The sequence below is a fragment of the Anastrepha ludens genome, chromosome 3 (assembly GCF_028408465.1).
Source record: "Anastrepha ludens isolate Willacy chromosome 3, idAnaLude1.1, whole genome shotgun sequence".
NCBI lineage: Eukaryota > Metazoa > Arthropoda > Insecta > Diptera > Tephritidae > Anastrepha > Anastrepha ludens.
Window position 1 is genome coordinate 100,000,001 of NC_071499.1, and position 14,602 is coordinate 100,014,602.

General features: G+C 36.4%; 1 protein-coding gene across 2 annotated transcripts in view; it reads right to left on the reverse strand.

The window, feature by feature from the left end:
- LOC128858605 (B-cell lymphoma/leukemia 11B) overlaps positions 1–14,602 on the reverse strand; it is a 111,499-nt gene that overhangs the window by 2,708 nt on the left and 94,189 nt on the right. For both annotated transcript variants that reach the window (XM_054095011.1, XM_054095010.1), the window contains exon 5: positions 1–2,443. This exon is cut by the window's left edge and continues 2,708 nt beyond it. In XM_054095011.1, the coding sequence (XP_053950986.1) occupies positions 1–2,443 (2,443 nt within the window). The remainder of the gene's footprint in view (positions 2,444–14,602) is intronic.

Genomic DNA, 14,602 nt, shown 5'->3' on the forward strand with positions numbered 1-14,602 from the left:
CCTTGATTGACAACACATTTGCGCATGTGCTTTTCCAATGTCGACGGCACGCTGAAGGGCATATCACAGAAGCGGCAACGGTAGACATCTTTGCCAGTGCGTCCGTGGGTTTTCATGTGGCGAGTCAATTTGGAACTTTGCGCACAGGCATAGGAACACAATTCGCACTTGTATGGTTTTTCACCCGTGTGACTGCGACGATGTACAGTTAAGTTGGAACAGTTTTTGAACACTTTACCACAGTATTCACATGTGTCATTGCGTTGACGATTATCCTTCTTTAGCATTGAATTGTGGAGCATTGAGTTGGCGGTACCCAGTCCTAAAGGTTTCATTTTTAGATTCTCGAAAAGTGAATCATTTCGATGTAAAGCTGACATATTCCACCAGTCGTTGCTATCCATTTTAACACGTTTCGATAATTCAAAAGGATTTTGAAATGGGTTGAAGAGCGGCACTTGACTTGAGGCATCAGGTTGAGATGACTGTTGGAACATATTCTTCGAAAGTTCATCCCGTAGACGTAGTGCTGTTGGGAAACCGTTCAATTTATCTGATATCTGTGATATTCCTGAATTGCTTGAGTTATTATTGTCTCTATCCTTATTTGCTAAATATTTGAATTTTCCAGATTCTTGTAATGCCTGTTTATAGGCTTCGGAGTATTGCGCTATATTCGATAAGCCAAATTTATCCATTAGTTCGCCTACCAACGATGTAGGGCCGGTACTTGTGGTTTTTGGGCTTTCGCTCTTTCCATCTATCCGATTACTAACACTTAGATCTTCGGCTTCGTAATCGATATCTTCGCCATCTTCCGCATCGTCCTCCTCATCTTCTTCCATTCCGTCTTCATCCATGTTATCTTCCTCCCCATCGATCTCCGCCTCTCCTTCTGCTTCTGCGTCAGCATCGGCATCAGCTTCTGAGTCTTCGGCATCGTTAGAATCTACCGAACCTGCATTACTTGCACCATCCTCTGGACTACGATGAACTCGCATATGTTTCATCAATTTATTGATATACGAGCATTCAAATTCACAGGCTGTGCATTTGTAGGGTTTCTCTCCGGTGTGTGTCCTTTGATGAATAATCAAATTATTTTCAAATCGAAATTTCTTCTCACAATAAGCGCATGCGAATACTGCGGCATTCTCTTGGCTGGGTTTTGAAGGTGGCGTAGATGCTGATCGTGGCGTGGAGTTGATATTTTCGTTTTCTTGATTCACAGAATCGCTCTTATGTGGAGGAGTTAATGAATGTGGCCGCGTATTGTTTGTCACTGGTGTAGGAGGTAGTTGGGATGGTGAAGGGCTCGCAAAATGTGGCGATTGCTTTTGTCTTGGACTCGGCGAGCTCGAGTTAACAATATTTCCAGCCCCAGGACTTGTTGTTCCTGCAAGCTGACGCAATCGCTGCGAGTAAAAATCCATCTGTGGTTCAAGATGCATACCAGTCTGAGGCCCTCCTTGATTAGCAGTATTTTGTTGTGGAATGCTTATTGGTGGAGGTGGCAAAGGTGTGGGTGGCGCAGAGCTTCGGTGGGTATTACTATTAGAGGGCGGTCGCGGTTCCATCGAACCGCTGGAAGGAGTGCCATTACCCTGACTGAATTGTGATGCACCAGAGTGCGGAGTGGTAAGAGAGTTAGCGGCCGCAACAGCTGCTGCTGCTAAGTTGAGGCCGTGGTGTCGAAATTGCTCCGATACCAGTTGCTCCATTCTATAATGATCGGGGTGGGGCCGTGAAAACAGGGGTGCGACAGTAGGAACTACAGGACTTTGTGCCAGTGACGGTGGTAAAGGCATTCGCAGCAGATTAAACGGATTTGCATGCATATCTGGTGGTGGCAACAGGCTATGATGACGAATACCCGCAGCCGCAGCTACTGCTAAGTTTTGCGCATTTTGCATTGCTGTTGTTAGATTGCTTTGCTGTTGTTGCTTATGCTGCTCAACTGCTGCAGCCGTAGCAACGGCTACTCGGTGTTGTTGAAGTTGTTGTTGGATTTGCTGTTGCTGGACAGCATTTGAGTGACCACTACAAATCGGCGCTGGTAAGTTGGCTGAGGCATTGCCACTACCGCTACCACTGCTACTAATGCTGCAGTTTGTACTCGAGTTATCAGATTTTTGTGATTGATGACTGATGGGCGGATACAAAGACGATGCGGAGGGTAAAGTCGACAAAGGCTGCGTCGTTGATACCTCTGAGGTTATTGTCGGTGCTGATACAACTATGGGCATTGATGTTGAGTGTGGATGCGTTAATAATAGTGAATTCGATGAGGCAGGATCCGAAATTGAGCTGCTGGAATGTGAGGAAGAAGAAGAGGGGAACTCTACATATATTTTAACGCCGTGCGAATGCTGCACATGTTGAATTAAACGCCAGGCAGATGTGTAGCGAGTCTTGCATGTAGAACATGTGTAATAGCTGGGCTCTGAAAAGAGAACAAACAAATAATTGCATTGTTAGATAAAATTTTATTTATATTTATTGATTTAAATAGGTAGGTGCATATGTGTATGTATGCATTTACTTGTGTGCATATATAATATTACATATATGTCAGTCAATAATGTGGAACTGAGAAAATGTGTGGATGATAAATAATTTTAATTTTAAATTAAAAAAAAACTTGAAAATAAAAATTTGTAAATTATAAAAACAAGTACTTAAGTTTTCAATTGGGCTTAGTCCCCAACTGCAACTCTAAATGTACATTTAGCCATACAAACTAAATCTAAGTTAAATATTTTTTCAAATAATACTCGTAATAAATGTTTCATTCATTTTATCAAAAACTTTCATCTGAAATTAGTTGCTTCTTGCGTTTACTAAATAAAAACATATACATATGTACAAAAAATGCACAGTCCTTATAGATAAAAAAACTAACCCATTTACCACCCATTACTCTGAAATGTAGCTTAAGTTCACGTTGATGTGTTTTATTAAAACCAAAAATAAAATTGAACTTGTTAAGAAATGTAAAATTTTATTGTCATTCATATACCCGTTGTAAATAAACCAAGGCCCATTTTCAGAATTTTTTATTTTTCTTATATCTAACAACCAAAAACAAAACCATAAGAACAGCAGCATTTCCAGTCAAATGACTAAGGCACATTCAACAAGGCCTCTGGAAATTTTTTGAAAAGGTACTGATATTTAAAATAAATCATTCCTTAATAGCCACGACATAATATATTATATATACAATGTATATGTATATACATATAATTAGCGCGTACACCCTTTCTGGGTGTTTGGCTGAACTCCTCCTCCTATTTGTGACGTGCGTCTTGATGTTGTTTTACAAATGGAGGGACCTACAGTTTCAAACCGATTCCAAACGGCAGATATTTTTTTTAGGAGCTTTTTCATGGCAGAAATACACTCGAAGGCTTGCCATTGCCTGCCGAGAGGCGACCGCTATTATAAAATAACGTTTTTTTTCATTTTGGTATTTCACTGAGATTCGAACCTACGTTCTCTCTGAATTCCGAACGGTAGTTACGCACCAGTACATTTGGCTACGGCGGCCGCCAGTCACGACATAATACCAACACATTAATTTGTATTTCTTGAGAAACACGGATTTATTGAACAGGTTAATCGCATTACCAATGAATTAAGAAAGGCATTTGACAATCTTTCTCAACGTTGGCCAATAATTTGGCATGAAGAGCTTAGACATAAATTTAGAATCTTCAAACTTCCATGGAGCCTTCAAGTATACCTCTTTGACAGACGATTAACTGTAAGAGTAAATGATTTTGTTACGGAAGAATCTGCGATATCGGCTGGTATACTTCAGGGATCTGATATCCCCATAAGGAGAAATGTGTCAACTTCAAAATTCGCGGTTAATACCACAATTGTGTATCGAAACAAATGCCTAACAGGCCTTGTAAGCCACCTTATGTAGGCAGTGAGACTCATATTGTAAATCTGTATTTGTAATAAATCTAATACATTCGTAAAGTTGCTTTTATTTAAGCTGCTGCTGCAGCGTGTAAAATATTTATATTCGAATTCTCTTCATGTGACTGCTTTTAAGTGAAGTTTTTACACTACTCAATAGAATTGTACGCTGTGACTAAGACAGATAGCGAATTAGCTAAACTCGGAACAATGAAAGGTATTAGTTTGAAAGATTTGTTCATCAACAATAAAAGCTCTAACAAGTCCACTCATGAGTAGGAGTCGCTGCGCGTGTACTACTTTTATTTGTACGAGTATATCTATAAGTAGTTGTGGTTAAACTCACCTATTTCTTATCAAATAATGGTTTTGATACGAAAAGTATGCTTGTTGCATACAAATGATCACCAATTACTGCAGTGGATGTTTTCTATCATTTCAAGTGTAACAAATGTTTCGGATATCTTTACATCGGACTTCCCCTTCTCCTCTACTCCACAAAAAAAGCCAATGTGTTAACGAACCACAAAGTAGTGGATGAATCGAATGGTTTGTAAAACATTTTCCTGCAGTTAGATACGGCTGCACCATTTTTTTTTGTTTTCATGGGTTAGCCGTATCCTTTAGCACGTACATGCGAATGGGCGTGATGTGTAGGCATCGATATAAAGGCATATGTATGTTCCTACATGCAAGGACGACACATTGCGGTATCCACGGACTTGGCAAGTGTACACCGTCGATTGTCAACGGCTATCTTAGAAGTATGCACACACATACGTACCAACATGCGTATCCGAACATTTTCTTGTACAATACGTGTCTTAAGCGATATCGCTACGTTTAAATTCACAACGGTGATGACTACACCAGATGTTACTTTAAAGTGAATAATTGTAAATTTTACTGTGCAATTCCACATGGACACTGAAGGCATTATAGAACTTTTTTTTATTAAAAAACTAAAACATTTGCCAAATCGAAATCGGAATGCTACACATTTAACGTGTAACACATTTGTAATGCCACTAAATTTTCACCCTGACTTGGAAAAAGCTAAGTTAAATCAGTAGAGAGAGACATTTTTTTTGTACATACCTACATATACACCTATGTTTGCGGTTATGGACTACTTGTGTTGAGCGTGTATTGCCAATTATTCAATACATTGGCTTATGCCTATGTATACATATGTATGTATGTATATTTCAAAGTAATAGGACATTTGTTTGTATCTTGCACGCTTACATATGTACATACATATGTATAAATCAATTTTATATTCAAGCCGAAGCGTTTTCTCATCATTTTAACATTCAAATATACACGGGAACAGATCCTTCAATAGCTAAAAGAAGGTTAAATCCAAAATATTTTTTTAGATAAGTACTCAAAAATGACCACCAGGCCTTTGCCGTGCAAAAATGCATGCACAGCACCTCGTTAGATGAAAATGTGTATTCACCTTTAATTAAGGAAACATAATGAAATGAAAACTTTAATGCAATTTTTTTCGAATTAATTGCTCGATATGAATGTTGCTTTGTATATCCAAAAATCACTATCATATACACGAAATTAACAATTTTACCAGCTAAATAGATAAACATTTTGAAACAAACCGTTTTAGCAAATTACGCATACATTCATATATCGATGCATTTGTACCTACATTGTATGTAAACCTATGTTTTTAATGGGTTGCAACATAATGCAACACTCGAAGCATTACGGTTTTTGATTTTAAATTCTTTTAAATATTTCGAATATCTTTTGTGCAAATGATGCAATATTCCATTTCCTCTTGCTGATGGCATCTTTTGGCATCACATGAATAAACAATAAATAGTGTTTTTGTGTCAAAGGTGAAAAATGGAAAAATGCGTTACATGATCTCCGGAGATGTTGGCATAACCTCGGTGCCCCTTTGTACATCAAACACGGGTAACTTTAGTTCATTAGCGGAAACCCCTTTCCATTAGGGTACATATATGCTGCTATTGAGTGGCAGCAGCGGCAAAAACAAATGCAAATGAAGCAGTACCGACGACAATTACTGCTGATCGCAAGCGAAACATACTCGCGTGAGATGAGCATCGCATTGACAATGCACATACGACATACGGACATACAGGGATGTACGTACATATATATGAGGGTAGTTAGTTGAACAAGCGTGAGCGGCAGACGCGCCAATAATTAAAAAGGGTTGGATGAATCCTTATTGCATATGTGTGTTAATATATGTGGCTTTTTATGGTGAATCCTTCACTTCCACTTTTTATTTTGCATAAATTACAAGGAAAAGAATTTCGGAAAAGGTCGACATATTCTATGAAAATGAACATAAAAATAGAAAAAGTGATGGCATCCTGTCAAATAGTATATTAGATTGGCGCAGTAGTGTCTGTTTTACTTCGAAACCATTTTAGCGTTTGTTGCCAGTCACGAGTGTGTCACGCGCCTACTTTACTTTTACCGATTATTTATTCCGCATTGACTCCGGCTCAAATTTGATATACATGCATACTGTATGTAGGGACTCTTATGAAGAAAAGCAAAAAAATAAAAAGTAATGCTGCTTCACAGCTTTGAATACACAATTATGTAGCAGCTGATACGGTTGAGCGAAAAAAACGGAAATAGGGGAAATAGTATGTTGGAAAAACAAACTTGGCCAATCGATATCATTTATCAACAAAAAACGCTAATCTCAAACAAAGAATTTTTATGATTAACCATGAAAGATAACTCATACATGTATGTATGTATGTATCTTACAATAAAAAGGATCTAATCTAATTCCACTCTCGGAACCGCACACCACAAATTAGAGGAGGAACCCTGCTAAACCCCCAACAGATTATGTACGCGGAAATATGTGTATATATACGGCCACCGTAGCCGAATGGATTGGTTCATGACTACCATTCGGAAGTGTGTAGGTTCGAATATCCGTGTACGAAGCACCAAATGCTAGAAACATCTTTTTTTGATAGCGGTTGCCCCTAGGCAGGCAGTGGTAAACCTCGAGTGCATTCTGCCACGAAAAAGTTCCTCATAAAAAACATCTACCGTTCAGAGTCGCCTTAAAACTGTAGCCCACACCATTTTTGGAAAGACATGAAGACGCAGGCTTCAAATAGGAGGAGCTCGCTCCAATCAAGAAAAAGTTTGCTAGCGTCAATTATATATACAGTAGCACATATTCGTATAAACGCACTCTTAATTTTACAACTTTCTATAAAGAAAAATAAAATTGCGCACAATTGTTCCCAAAATTGTGCACGATGTTTTTTGCACACAGTTGCCCCTTTACCATTTATGATCAATGCGGCATCTTCATTATGAACTGATCTTTTGTTCATCCCATGGTGTGCAGCCAGCTCCATAAATAAACAAGAACCACAGCTATTATTTGTAGAAAATAAACTCAGAAAAAGTGTCATCGTTTTGAAACAAATTATTCCGAATGGCTTTAGCCTCATTTTTTATTAAGTAATTAATGTAATAACAATGGAAATCCAACGTAGAATCTCTTTTGCCAACAAGTGCTACTTTGGACTAAGTAGGCAATGGAGTAGTGAAGTCCTCTCTCGACGAATAAAACTAACACTCTACAAGGCTCTCATCATGTCCGTCCTAACGTATGGCGCAGAAGGAGGACGATGACAAAATCCGATGAAGCGTCGCTTGGAGTGTTTGGGAGGAAGATTCTCCACGTTGGCGACGGCGAATATCGCAGTCGATGGAACGATGAGCTGTACCATATGAGCTTTACGACGACATAGACATAGCGCTGCGAATAAAGATGCAGCGACTACATTGGCAGGGTCATGTCGTCCGAATGGATACAAACGCTCCGGCTCTGAAAGTATTCGATGCGGTACCAGCTGGTGGTAGCAGATGAAGAGGAAGACCTCCTCTGCGTTGGAAAGATCAGGTGGAGAAGGACTTGACGCGCTTTGTTAAACTCGGCCAAAATCGCGTGAGCGGTTAGCGCGCCAATTAAGAAGAGAAAAGCATAAGTAAAGGTAGAAAAAAGAATATGATGTCGCTGACGTATGAAAGTGGCCGTGACCATTAATTTTTGTGTTAAACTATATTTAGAGCAAGATTTCATTCGAAGAAAGAATGTCTACATTTTTTTTTTAACATTTAATACTCTACTCATCATGAGGGTTAGGTGGAGCAGTACGCCTGTCTTTAGAACATTTGATATAACTCTTTCCCAGTGAAAGTCCATGCTTACATACCAAGTTTTAGCGATAGTAGAGAAAGTTTACCAGAAAGTCAGCTGAGAAGAATGTTCTGGCTATGCATTCACCAAGAGACAACTAACGCCCCTTTGATTGCCATTCTCTTATTTTCATAATTGGAACTACAGCGACTTATTTTAAAGAAAATTTCGGCATGCCTAGTGAAATTCGTATTACAATTCGTGGAACAAGAAGACTCAATGACTAACTACTTGTATAATAGTCTCGGAGAACCTAACATTACACACCAAGTAGCCAAAGACTGACTATACGCCAAACTGATTTATAAAGAATTATCTAAATGACCTTTTGAAACAGCTCGTTTCCTTGGCCTACTAGTGACTTTTCTAATATTATATGTATATGCACGTAAAAATTGTAGCAAACCGAGAAACTTCGCGAACCGACTGGCAACAAAACTCAGCAAATGAGATACCAAAACACAAACATGAATTCCCCTGAGGCGAGAAATCTAGAACTTTAGAAATTATGATAGTTATTAGGCATTTGTATATGTAAAAGCGGAGGTGCATGCACTAGGGTATTCAGACTGAAGTTAAGCGGGTGAGCGTGTATATGTTACTATTCGTAGCAATCAAGTGATTCGCTAAAGAAATCAAATTGTGTTGCCATTAATTTGTGACTTTTTTTAGCATTCCAGTAATCGAAGTCAGAGGAATAATTGTGAGACATTTTATTTGGATAAAAACGTAACAATTCGTAACAATATGCGTCTTTAATCGAATTGGAAGGAGACTTTGTTTATAAAATTTACTAAATTTAATCTTTCAAATTTATTTACTTCTCTTTAAAGTAGTCGCCTTCAACCAAGTGCATAACGGGTTTTCTAATTCTTCAAGCAGTCATTAAACACGAGTTCTGAAAAGGCTTTCACCTCACTCAGTGACTCACGTTCAGCCTCTTTTATGCCTTTTCTATGGATTCGAATTGGTATCACAGTTTACTAGTCTATTGAATAGCCTAAGTCAGACCGAAATGCTGCACAAATGTTATCACTTTGTGAGTAGGTTCACTCAATACAAGTCGTATAATGGCAATACTGCGAACCTTCAAATATTTGAAAGCAACCAACCAACCCAATGGCTATTCCGTCTAAGACCGATTGATATTAATAATGCTAAACGTTTTTAATCTGCAAGTAATACATAGTTTTAATACCCGATTTCTTGAGTTTTCTTGCTAAATATGATTTGTCGATGTATTTTGCCAAACGAATAGAAAATAAGGGGTATCCAAGTGAATAGCCAAAAAAGCGTAAGCAACTTAAAGCTTCACTTACTTTGCTTTAAATATTCAATACACAAAAAGATCCTTAACAACCTCTGTTAATCCACAGCATCTTTGACCGCAGGGTCACAGCATTTCCGTTGAAAGCATTTCGAGTGCGAGCAGCAACGGAAATGCCAAATTGACAGACCAACCGACCGCCTGGAGTTTCGATAACAGTGAAGAACAACGAGTGAATCGTATAAAAACTGATGAATGGGTTAAGCCCCCACATGATGCGGTAATTGTTTTGGTGTTTTGTGCTGTTAAGCCTGTTCAGATAAAGGATAAAAGTTACATGTGCATGCACATACGTATGCACACATACGCCCACTTAAAAAATGCACAACAAGAATATTTGGTTGGCCCAACAGTGTGAAACCGAATTTTACGTTATGAATACTAGTAATACACGTGTGTTTTTAAAAATAGCTGACTAAACAAAATGCATTTTTAATCTATGAGTGGGCCAAGAAATTATAGAGCAAAGGTTAATGTCGTAATTTCCTACAAATATTGTAGGTTTAAGAAATGTAAAAAATTTGATAATAAAAACCAGTATGGGAAAGTAAATTCGGTACGGACCGAACTCTGTATACTCTCTCTATATATTTTAATAATTTGTACTAGCTGTTGAATTTTGGAATGAAAAAAGTCATAGAGAATACGAGTTATAGCTTGTAACATCAGAGGAACGGATGAAAAATTAGTCTTAACATATAAAAAGTGGACGGGAATATTATCCGATTTCAATAATATTTATGTAGGGTGTAAATGAGGTGGTCAGCAACACGTTTATTAAGATTTGGTGCGTTTTATTAAGCCGTTATCGAAATTTTATTTGTGTCGCACTTTTCTTCGCACTTTGTATCAAATTTGAGTAAGTATAATAACTGTTTACCAGGCAATTTTTTTGTAGCTGGGATGTCAAGCTTAAGAACTTTAAGAACCATTTTACATTTTACAACTTCAAAAGTTAGGAAATATGGTAATATTAGCTACTTCGATACCCCAATCACTTGCGAAAAAACAATAGTAGACAGTTGCAAAAAGTTTAGTTATGAAAAACTTAGTGCACCCAAGAAAACATAGAACAAAAAAAGTACTCAGAAAATATAAAAAAAATTTGCAACTACGTTTTTATTTGCGATTGGCCATAAAGACTATAAACGAAATTCTAGCAATATTCCTATATGCAAGTTGGAAGCATTAAATAGCTTACGATCGAAATGGGGTCGCTTAATTTTTTGCTTTCCCGTTTAAATTTTTCGATAAGGAGGACGAATTGAATGCGACTATTATATCATTGTCACTCTTTCACTGAGAAAATATATTTGCATTTCGGTTGAACAAGTATTACCGAAAAGTGGGCACAGATTGCTGAAAGGTTATTCACTAGAATATAATTTAGAAGTATGCAATTTCCTGCTGGTCATAACAAGGTGTTAACATAAGCATTATAGGTATACGAGTATATTATATTGTATTATGTTGTGTATTTTTTACGCATGCAGAATACTTGCATGCACAAAAAAGGAACTAGCAAAAAATATTTACTTCCTTGGTTTTTGTACTTTTGCCATCTGCACTGCAGAGCTCCACGTGCTTAAGCATAAGCAAACACATATTTACATATGCATACATTCATACATACATTCGATTCGGACAAATCTTTATGTTGGATTTAGATTAATGTTATTTGCAGCTTATACAAATTAAGTATAGTCATATACTTATACATGTGTGGAAATACATACGAGCATTTATTTATGTATGCACATACATATGCATTTAGTCGGGAACAGTTGGCAATCATATTTTCTCTTGACTCTATGTAACATTTTTCTCCCTCCTTCACCAAATGAAAATTTTCTGTTTGGTTTGTTTTGGGTGCACAACTAAATCTACTGATGTTTTCTATTCTTGAAAAAAATGTCACCTCAATTTACATACATATTGCCATATGTCCTGTGAAAATCTTACATTTTTTATATGAGAGTAGAACAAGATCACAAAATTATATATTTAATACAATAGGATATGGCACCTATATAAGTACATACATATATATAAATGGCGCTCTATTTTGGGTGTTTGGTCGAGCTCCTCCTCCAATTTGTGGTGTGCGTCTTGGGTTTTTCCCACAAATGGAGGGAGTTGGGCGACTGCTATTAGAAAACACATTTTACATCACTTGGTGTTTCATGCCTGAGATTTCGAATCTGGGCAGTACCAAATGGAGGTTTGTTGTTGTCGTTCTTTGTTCTAGTGCCCACAATGGGTTCCGAGCTCGAAGACCCACCGAATGGTAAATAAGAATAAAATCAATATATGTGACCTGGTCTATGAAACACCTGAATAACAGTTTTTAAATATTTTAATTAATTTTTGATGTTGAAACAATGCCACAATTCGTAACAAAAGTTTTGACAAATCCTTAAAATCCACCATTTATAAAGTTATGAATTCATTTTTTGTAACAAATTTTTTGAAAACAGACTTCAGTATCGTATTCATTACACCTCAGACTGTCCAGGAATGGTTCTGTTTTTAATTTGCACTAATTATTGTCTTCGTTATTCTAATTTGTATCTTGACAAAAAAAATAAGTCATTTTCGTATTTGTACTTTTTTTTTACTTTTAACAAACTTTTAAACAAATTATGACTTTCTGGTTTTCACTATTTTAAAGAGCCTTTCACACACTATTCGAATCAACAAAAAAGTGAAAAATGATTTTTTGACACGTAAGGTACCTTTTCATAGACCAGGTCACATACATATATTATGAAAGGTGCTGAAATGAGAATTCAAATTTTGACATTTGGCTTAAAAATTTGTTATACATGCATTTAAAAAAGGTGGCCCAAGGAATCAAGGCACCTGAAAGGCGGGGAAATTGATGAGTTCTATACTCATATTGTAAGAGGGGAAATCATATGGTATATCAATGTTGTAAAAAGCGCTAGTTTAAACACTTCCCACTTCTGGTCTTCTAAGTAATATTTCACTGGTGAGTTACATGAGGATTGGTCTTATCATGAAAGACGACTAACTTTTCATGCTCTTTCACCAGTTCTGATAATTTTTTTTTTCAAATTCTACGTTTAGACACGTTAGCTGCTGGACGTATGCATCGTTAGTTATGGTGAAGATAGAAGTGACAATACGAGTATACCACATTTTTCACATCTCACAGAGTTTATTTTTGTTGAAAATAATATCTCGCTTTGGCTGCGAAGGGCTGCACTGAACTGCACCAACAGTTTTTTCTTTTGGAATTCTCTGAAGAGATCCCCTTTTCATCTCAAATTTATAAAACTTAAAAACGCTTTATGACTACATAGCTGAAAAAAATTGCATACAATGTTTAGATTCAACATACATACGTATCATATATCCTCATACATATATATCGTATATCCTCATACATGGATATCAATGAATACACTGCAAATATTCCTGAAAAAAGACACAACTAAACATTTAAACATTTTTAAAAAATCTAGATTTTAATTTTTACTGTTCTACTACACATCTCTTTTAGTACACAATATATCTACTCGGTTTTTCTTGTAAATTTCTGCCAAAATAGTTATGTCACTAAATTAAAATTTTTCTTTTACGTTTTCTGGCAATCAAAAATTTTGGGTTGTGTTTCATTCATTGTTTTTGTTTTTTGTTTGTCCTTTTTCAGTTTTGTTTGTTATTATTTAAAATCCGAATTACTACTGGTCATATATGGTATAGTTATGCTAGTACAGATTGTCTTTTTGAAAAGCTGTTCGTGTTATTTGTATAGTACCTACGAATATTTGAGTGAGCGAATAATTATTCCTGGTTGTTCGTATGTCTAAATGCATAGAAATGTAAATGTGTATACCTCCATATACATCTCTAAAAATATATACAGAAATTCGCAAGCATTTGCTTAAAGTAATTGGCAATGAATGCCCTTGCATAATTAAAATTTCAATTACCAAATAGTGGAATATCGTTATAATGCTGACGAATATATTATGTTTTTTTAATTTGATAGAAAACTGTACTTATTTATCTTGTTTGTATGATAAATAAAGTTGGGCTAAAAGTAAGCCTGTAGTAAATTTGTCACGCGAATTTTTTAGCTTAATAAGTTGTTCAAGCTTTAGATTAATCCAATTTATTCATTCATTTTCAAAGTATTACCAAATAAAATTTATACATTTTGATATGTAGTTATTTGTATATGAAGTCACTCAAAAATCTTGACGTTACTAAAACTAACTAAAAACCGACGGCTTCGAATTCAGCTCTGAAGAATAATTTAAGTGAACTAAAGATTGTTGGTCTTCTGAATACTCAAAAATACATTTTATTAATTTATGTACTATGAAGATATAAGTACATATTATTACGAATTTTTTACGTTTTTATCCAAATAAAACATCATCATTATAATGGTGAGCTCAACAACTCGGTTCGGTTCGTGGCTTGCTGTAACATTTGTCTCCAGTTCGATTCATCCCTCCCTTAAGTATTGCAACAACGTATACCATATAGCACAGCGTCCCGATCTACGCCATCCAACCATCGGTGGGTATGTTGCGTCTGCCCTTATAATGTGACCAAGCCATCGGATACGTTTAAGCTTTATTGTCGTGACAATATCCGGGTCGTTATACAATCTTTGAAGCTCGTGATTTGAATCGTATTCTCCAGATGCTGGTTTGCAAACAGCGCTAAATATTTTTCGTAGGATTGTATACTCGTAATACGTTCAAAAACGTTGAGGTTTTGCTCATCGAACTTGTTTAGTGTCCAAGATTCACTAGCGTATATAAGTACTGGTGCGATAAATTGTTATTTTCTCTGGTCTTCCAAGGATGCGTTTGTAACGCAAAGTAGCATCGGTTCGCGGCAAGTATTCTTTGATAAATTTTAGTCGTTATGTTGTTTCAAAAATGAAGAGACCTACTTTGAGATTTTAGCTGATGTTCTGCACTGTTTGTCTTTGTAGTGATGACACCATTGCCTTCGTATTGTCTGCATTAAGTGACAATAATTCCTCTGAGTTCAATCACTAGATTGTTAAATAAAAGTACAAAATTAATTGCTGACTTTATTGAATCACGTTAGCGCTTAAC